Genomic DNA, 8,901 nt, shown 5'->3' on the forward strand with positions numbered 1-8,901 from the left:
TATCCTTATTTAAATTATTCATTCCTATTTTAAAAAATTGTACTAATATAACTTTTTGAATAACGTTAAGCTCGGATTATATATATATATATATATATATATATATATATATTATTTAATTTGATAATCGAATTTATATTATTGCATGTCTCACATTTGCGATTATTTACAAAAGTTTAGATTGCAATCTAGTATATCTCATATAATTTTCAATTTCTTCAAAATGAATCTTTAATAACGATCTAAAATATCGATAAATTTTAAAGAAATAAAAGGTCATTTTTTAAATAGTTGTCTAGAATGGTCAATTCAATCATTCTTCTTCCAAAGCCCAACAAGTCATTGTTTTGGGCCATATCTAGCCCGTAAGCATAATTTTGATAGTCATTTTTGTTCATTTTTATTTTTGAAGTTTTAAAGAAAATTAAAATGAAACTTTTATTAATAACAAAAATTATTTATATAACTGTTCTAACTTCTGTAGTATTAAATTTTATGTTGTTTTAAATGAAAATAACAAATCATAAATGATGAATATAGAAACGAAGCTAGAATTATGCATCATTGACTTGCGTGTATTAAGAAGATAGAAACATCCATTTCGATCGATATCTTGGAGATTAAAGGTTAAAAATAATTATGATGTATGCTTAAATTTTTTCATTTTTTCCAAGAAGCAACTATTTATTATGATATACAGTTAAATTTATCATCGTTAGCTGATATATAATATTAACATAAAAAATATGGATACATTCTATTTTGTGAAGTCCAACAAGCAAAGTTTTGATGGACTTGCTTTTTGTCATAATCAAATTGCACTTTGTATTTTTTGTATATGTCTATATTAATGCTATGTGACATGACTATACATGACCATAGAATTCAAAGTTTTATCACAAGTTTACTAAATTTAACTACTAAAATTATTATTTTTTCAAATGAAAAGGACAAAGACAGATAGAAATAGAGTCGCAATAAAGATATTGTTTGTCTTAAATCATTTTGTTTATTATTGCAAAACAATGTTATATAATATTTTTTGTAAAAGAAAAAAAACACAAACTTTAACCAGTATAGTAAAATATAGTTATAACGAGTAACTATTATAATATATAAAAATATATATGAGTATATATGTGTATATTTCTCCTCTTCTTCTTGTTACATTTTATATTTTGGGGAAGGGAAAAGATCAATATAAAAATTTATTTTACTTTTGGTCAAATTTGTGGATAAACTTGTTACATTTAAAGTAGACAGTCCAAAATAATAAATAAAAATAATAAAAATGTCAGCTGTACCAAGACATTTAAATGTGTTTTAATTGGTTCAATGAATTTAGTTACAAAAAAAGGAACACAACATTATTCAAGTATTTCAATCAAAATCATTTAGTTCCAATCAACCTAAAATTATATATATATATATATGTCTTGTAGTGGAGAGACAATTTATACTTTGCCATCCAATAAAATTCCAACAAAAATGGGGAATTCCATTTCCATTAATATTACGAATAAAATAAAATTGAATAAATTAAATGGTTAATGCATATTTACATATTGACGGCTCTACTAAAAGAGTTCTTTTGTATAGCTTGTCTAATAGTGACTTTCTCTTCAATCATAAAAAATATAAAAATATTATATAATATACATGTAAAGAGATTTGTTAGGTTATATTCAAATACTTAAAAAGTCACTAGTTCATAATTATTCATTTACATTTAACTCTATATAGAAGCGTCTCTAAAAAAATATAATTTCATCGAATTTAATTTTAATTATACTCTATTTTTGTTTTAATGAGTAGTTTTTTCTTATGTCTATTTACGATAATCAGACACAAAAATAAAGTAGAGAATGGCTTATAAAAATGAATTGTATTTTTTTTGGGGTAATAAAAATGAATGTAAATTACTAGGCTGCAATTTCAACATTGTAACACATAAAATAATATTTTTAATGGTTCCATAATTACTAGAGAGAGAAAAAATAAGGTCAGAAGTATATTAAATTCCAACATTAATTAAGAAATATTATGTGCACATGGAACAGACAAGTAGTAAGAATAAGAAATGCTAAAATGACAGATCTTCATAAAACTTTTCATAAATCATAATAACATCATAATTATTTCAAATAATTTGCTTAGTCAAAAGTCAAAATAAACAATAAGCCAAAAAAAAAAAATTACTGTAAAGAAAAAATATATAACTCAAAATTAAAGCTTCCAATTAACTTGCCGACAGAAGTTCAACTAGAGGAGTTACTGTTTAAGTCAGAGTAATTTTCTGAATCATAACTCAGAAATTTCCTAACTCGATATAATAAACTCGTCTCTGTATCATGTTTTGATTTTATATACATCTTTTGCTTGTGACGGGTCTAGAGTAAGTGGTTTAAAACTTGATAGATAATAAGTCATCTTTCTATATGTCCTTCTTCATTAAATATCAATCTATTATGCGCGATAACTATTAATCTCTTATTTGTAATAAATTTGATAACATGCGTCTAACTCATACATTAGCATTAAATTTAAATGGCAGGGCCCATCCTCATACTGTAGCATCTTGTAAAAGGGGAAAAACTTTTATATTACACAAAGGTGGAATCCTTAGCATAACCTAACTATAAATGTTCCTTTTCTGAAGGCCAACTGGTAACAAGGGCCCATGATGAATCTATTGTTGGCCTATTTCTTTTTTCTTTTATAGTGCATGCATATTCCTAAATAATATCCTTTTCAATTACTCTATTATTTACTTCTTTCATTCCGTCTCAAAATAATTATCACTTTATTATGAATCCTTTTTAACAAAATAAAAGTGTACACTAATATAAATACACATATATTGAGACAAGGAGCTTTCAAATTATTGATGATTTTAGTGCTCAATGTTGGACTGGTCTTTGGTCCAATTCCCATAGCAAATAATGAAAATAGTGTCAGATATGAATAGAGAGCAGCAAACCTGCATTCAAACAGCAATATTTGGTTTTATTCACTTAGAGAGGCATTTCTTGTTTTGAATCCTCTTTTTCGCTTTTAATCATAGATTTTAAAATTTTATTTCGAATATCTTTTAAGCCATAGATATAAGTTTCAAATACGAGTTTAAATTAATTTTCAAAATTTATAATCAGACAAGAGCTTAGTGCCTCATTAACACCAAGGTTACGCAGCTCTTCTTTGGTTACTCTCCCAATGCCTTTTTTTTCTTTTCTGTATTCATTCTGACCAATCTTTGGACTCTGTGACAGAGTGAAAATTATATACTAATGTGCATAAATATTGCTTTTACTAAGTTCAAATATGCAATCTTACAACACATAAAACAAAAAGAATGGCTAAGCCCAAGATAAAAGTATTAAACTAAGCACATAAAATACTACACCACTTAACCACTAAACAATCTGCAGCTTCTTTTGAGAGCATTTTCTTGCAATATTTATGTTCAAAAACCTCACAGATCCAACTCATATACTAGATTCCCTCTTCTGTAAAAGCTAGAGGGGTCATGGAGACTCAAATCAAATGATGTTTTTCTTCTTGGTTTCAAATGAACCAAATCAAGGTAAAGTAAAACTAAAAAAACAGTTGTTTTTTTTATGCTTCTTCTTTTGCCTTTTGAGAGGAGCTAATATGTGTTATATGGATCATATTAGGTAAAGACTTTCTTGTTTTCAATGTAGATGTATCCTTTTAGCTTACTCTTATTCAAGTTTTTCTGAGTTCTGACTTAAGGAGGCCCACAGTTGTATGATATTCACATATATGCTTTCAAAAGTCTTAACTGTTGTATTCATCTGATTCTTGAAAAAAGAGAGTTTTGATATCAACCCCACAAATTAAATTACTACTGACTAAACACCATATCAAGAATCCAGGATCAAGATCAGTTTTTTTTTCCTACTTAAATATAGCATTTTGTTACCTTTGCTGAGAATGGATGAAGTGGAAATTCCTGTTGTTGATACTCAATCCCTTACTATCAAGATTGCAAATTCAGGTCAGCAGAAAGTGACAGCAACATCATCTGCATATAACTCACCTTCTCTCATTTCTCCTCCATCTTCTGCATTTGTTTCAGCATTACAATCACCTTACATTTCTCCAAGAGCCACTTTAGTTCCAAATTCAAATCAAGAAACTCCCATTGTTCCTCTTACCTCAGTTGTCCATCCATCCCCACCAGTCTCATACTGCGGTTCGCAATCTGATGATGTTCCCAGCACCTCCTACACTCCACCACCAGAAAGATATGATTTTTCTGATGATCCTACAGACACAAAGCTCAAGATTGTCACCTGTGTCCCAGTTTCAGGACCGGAAACCGATCCCAGGATATCATTTTCTTTCCCTGTCCCTCGAATTTCGTTTGCCAAGGGGTCGGTTTCACCGGCTTCCAATGCTAAACTTAGGAGCTGTGATGTGTATATAGGATTCCATGGTCAGAACCCGAATTTAGTACGCTTCTGTAAGTGGCTCAAATCAGAACTTGAGCTTCAGGGAATTGCTTGTTTTATTGCTGATAGAGCAAAGTATGCAGATAATCAGAGCCATGAGATTGCTGACAGAGTTATATGCTCAGTCACCTTTGGTGTCATAGTTGTCACTGGTTGTAGCTTCTTCAACCATCATAGCTTGGAGGAAATAAGATTCTTCGCGCAAAAGAAGAACTTGATTCCTTTGTTCTTTAACACAGATGCCAATGAAATTGCTAGTCTTTTTAACCACAATGGTGATACCAAGAAATGTAAAGAGGCACTGGATGTAATACTAAAGTGCCATGAGTTTAGATTGGAGACAGATGAGAGTAATTGGAGATCTTGTGTGTCGAAAGCAGCTGGGATATTAAGGGCCAAGCTTGGTAGGAAAAGTGTTGTAGAAAAGTGTACAGAAGGTTTTGAAGAGTTGCCCTTCCCAAGGAATAAAAGTTTTGTGGGAAGAGAGAAGGAAATTATCGATATAGAGACGACTCTTTTTGGCTGTGGCGATTCTTTCGAGCAAGAAAGTGTTGTCCCGAGTGCCAAAGGAGGAACACCAGGACAATCTGAAGGTCTGGCTGATGATGAAAGTGAAGCTGATGTTGGCAGAGGCAAATACATAAATCTAGAGCTAGGAAAGAACAAGGAAACAAATAAAGAAGCTTGGGTTGAACGAAATTCGCTGAAGAGACCTAAGTACAGAAAATCAAGAAGTGGTAAGGATAAGAAATTGAGTATGAGTGTTGTATGCATAAATGGGTTGGCTGGTGTTGGAAAAACGGACCTCGCTTTGGAATTCGCTTACAGGTATTCACAGAGATACAAGATGGTCTTGTGGGTAGGGGGTGAAGCTCGCTATTTTCGACAGAACATATTGAACTTGTCTTTAAATTTGGGACTGGATGTGAGTGCAGATGCAGAGAAGGAAAGAGGGAGGATAAGGAGTTTTGATGAGCAAGAATCAGAAGCATTCAAGAGAGTTAAAAGGGAGATGTTCCGCGACATGCCATATTTACTAATTATAGACAATTTAGAGACTGAGAAGGAGTGGTGGGAAGGGAAGGATCTTCATGATTTGATACCAACTAACACTGGTGGTACCCATGTAATCATCACAACACAACTCAACCGAGTAATGAACTTTGATCCGTTGCAGCTGCAGCCATTGTCCACACCTGATGCCATGATATTGATAAGGGGAAGACGTAAAAAGGAGTATCAGGCTGGTGAGGTAGAATTCCTCCATAAATTTGATGAGAAATTGGGAAGGTCTAGCTTTGGTCTGTGGGTGGTTGGGTCGTTGCTATCGGAGCTTGCAATACTGCCATCTGCTCTATTCGAAGCTGTGAATCAGGTTCCAGTTGAAGAAACTGCAAGTTGCTCTAATCTATCCATTCCACATCAACAATTCTGTAGAGACAATCCATTTTTAATGAAAACATTGGTTTTTTGTACAGCCCTCTTGCAGCAAAGCAACGATAGCAGGGACTCTGTTGCTTCAAGAATGCTTCAGGTAGGAGCATGGTTTGCTCCAGCACCCATCTCGGTGAATTTACTGGCAGCAGCTGCAAAGAAAATTCCTGTAAACAGAAACAGGTTCAAAAAGTGGACTAAATGCATGAAAGTTGCTCTATGCTTCTACTCAGGCCAGTGCCTGACAAGCCAAGCATGGAAGAGCGAAGAGGAATCAGCACTGCTACTAGTTAAACTTGGTTTGGCACGAAAAGCCAACAGGCAAACAGGATGCTGGATCCAATTCCATCCCATCACACAGATTTTTGCGAAAAGGAAAGATGGACTAGTTGCTGCTAAAGCCTATATTCAAGGTGCAAGGAAACTTGGAAACCCGGTAACAGATTCTGACCATCTTTGGGCATGTGCTTTCCTTGTGTTTGGTTTCAAGTCTGAACCACCAGTTGTTCAGCTCAAGGCGATGGACATGGTTTTCTTCATCAGAAAAACAGCTCTTCCTTTGGCAATCAGCGCTTTCACAACATTCTCACGATGCAACTCGGCCTTAGAACTCTTGAAGGTCTGCACAAATGTGCTCGAAGAAGCAGAGAAGTCATTTGTTTCTCAAATACAGGATTGGTGCCACGGATCTCTCTGCTGGAAAAAGAAGCTGCAATCTAACCAAAGAGTGGACGAGTACGTTTGGCAAGAGGTGACATTATTGAAAGCTACCCTACTGGAAACTAGAGCAAAGCTGCTACTAAGAGGAGGTCATTTTGACAGCGGAGAGGATCTTTGCAGAACCTGCATTAGTATCCGAACTGTAATGCTGGGTCATAACCATGCTCAAACTTTGGCTGCTCAACAAACCTTAGCCAAATTAGTAAGGATGAGGAGCAAAATATGATCCCAAAAAGCCACCTTTTTTGGTGGCTCAGTTTTGTTTACTGTCACCAAGCTATTCCCTCTTTAGTTCATGTAACATAGAAATCATCCATTATCAAGTACTTTTTACCACATCAGTTCAACTTATACGAAATGCATATCGATTTCAGCAATTTATTCATTTTGTTAAGCAAATTTAAGTATTTAACCAACTACCATATGATCTACCTACAACAACTGCAGTATCTTTCCTGCCAGATAGGCAGAATAGACATGCTGTGCACTACATTGTATATCTAGTATTATTTCTCTAGTTGGATGAACCATGTCTCATGGCATTTGGTTCATTCCTTTACTACAATTCTGCCTCATTAAACCATTAAAAAGATAGACTTTTTAACTTATCTCACAGTGAAGAAAAGCTTATCTTGGAAGAATAAGGCAATAAGTTTAGTTTCTCAATCAAAAGAAGCTCATAATAGGAGAAACAACGCGAATTCAAACAAATCCATTGAAACAATTGTCAAATAAGAAACAAGATCAGTAACAACAGGTTGTCCTGTAAACTTTTGGAACTCCTCTTCCTTACATACAAAAACCAAAACACTCGGTAAATTCACTCTCACAATCAACAACAACTACATACCCAGTATAGTCCCACAAGTGAACATGTGAGGATACAATGTACGAGAACTTTTGTGATAAATAAAAATCAACATCCAACCAAAAAATTTATCAAATCTTTTCAACATCTTCTTGCTTTAATTCAGTAATTCACAGAACTCTCAATCAAAAAAAAAAAATTAAAACTAAAGAAGAATCAAATAATGTTGGTGAGTCAGTGTAATGATCCTCTTTCAGCATTTGAAATCAATCCAGAAGAAACGGCGTCGTCTTCATCAACAAACAACCCTTCTGGATTCCTCAAACTTCCATGAATCACTGATAACAAAACTCCCATCATTATACCAATCATCAAACTGTTTAAAATTCCGGTATACCAAACAACAATGGCAGAAACAGTCGCCAGACCGGAAATCACAGCTAGATCGCTAACTTGATGCCCTAGAACAACCATAGGATCCTCCCGGAAGAAGAGAAAAATCAACCACGACGCGAAAATCAAACAGAAGAAAATCATTAAAATTGGTGTTCCGATGAGTGAACAAGCTGCGCAAGCAGAGATGAGAATAGCATAGTTAACGGAGAAGTACTTAAAGTTCCTGCGGACGCGAATTGCAGCATCGGAGAAGGATGTCGGAATGTCAACGGCGCTTGCGCCGGCGATAAATTCCGGCCATGGTCGACTTCGGGACAGGAAAGTGTAGATATTTTGAACGGACCGGTTGATGACATCACCGCCGGCGATCGGGATGGTGGTGTAGGTGGCCGTGGTGACGGAGGTCGGTGGTGATGGCATATTTGTGAATTATGTTAAAGTTTGACCAAAGTGTTATGACCAATAATATACCCAATAAGTATTCATGTCTGCATCTCGTGATGTTATCATCAGTTTAAAAGACGCCAATTTCGCTTTTTTGATAATAAATAATAATGTAAGGTTTGAATAATTACAACGTCTCGTGTAATTTTATAAATGAATTTGAAAAAAATAATATGTGTATAATTTTATTTTTATCTTTGTGAAAGTAGAAAGTTATTTTTAATGCTCAAATAAATTATATAAAAAATAAGCATGTGAAATAAATATAACAATGAAAGAAATCATGCTATAAATAATAAAGAAAATAATAATAACAATGTGAAAAACAATAAAATAAAGCCAATTAAATATGAGGAAATATTTAAATTGAAGAACAAGATAATTAGAAAGTAATACTAATAATATTAAGTATTAACCAGAAAACATTAGAATAGACATAGTCTTATTTAAGGTCATATCTTCGATAAATATAGGTGCTATATATTATTATTTTTGTAAATAAAAAATTGTGCTATTAAGCAAATTTATACTATTTAATTATTCATCATACTTATAGTTTGCTATAATTACCACTCACAACTAACATTATACATTTTGTGAGCTGACTTCGAGTTTGTATAATTA

At 33.2% G+C, this 8,901-nt stretch overlaps 2 protein-coding genes across 2 annotated transcripts; one reads left to right on the plus strand and one right to left on the minus strand.

Moving 5' to 3' along the window:
• Positions 1-2,890: 2,890 nt before the first annotated feature.
• On the plus strand, positions 2,891-7,008 carry LOC107024147. The gene has a single exon (XM_015225058.2). The coding sequence runs from the start codon at positions 3,955-3,957 to the stop codon at positions 6,853-6,855; it is 2,901 nt and encodes a 966-aa protein (XP_015080544.1). The 5' UTR covers positions 2,891-3,954; the 3' UTR covers positions 6,856-7,008.
• Positions 7,009-7,319: 311 nt separating this feature from the next.
• On the minus strand, positions 7,320-8,396 carry LOC107025369 (PRA1 family protein G2-like). Its single transcript, XM_015226160.2, has one exon. It carries the CDS (start codon positions 8,251-8,253, stop codon positions 7,672-7,674), a length of 582 nt encoding a protein of 193 aa, XP_015081646.1. The 5' UTR covers positions 8,254-8,396; the 3' UTR covers positions 7,320-7,671.
• Positions 8,397-8,901: the final 505 nt, after the last annotated feature.

This window comes from Solanum pennellii, chromosome 7 (genome assembly GCF_001406875.1).
Source record: "Solanum pennellii chromosome 7, SPENNV200".
NCBI lineage: Eukaryota > Viridiplantae > Streptophyta > Magnoliopsida > Solanales > Solanaceae > Solanum > Solanum pennellii.

Bases quoted from the DNA above. Each gene is read 5' to 3' on its own strand.
- LOC107024147 (XM_015225058.2), top strand. From the start codon at position 3,955: ATGGATGAAGTGGAAATTCCTGTTGTTGATACTCAATCCCTTACTATC.
- LOC107025369 (XM_015226160.2), bottom strand. From the start codon at position 8,253: ATGCCATCACCACCGACCTCCGTCACCACGGCCACCTACACCACCATC.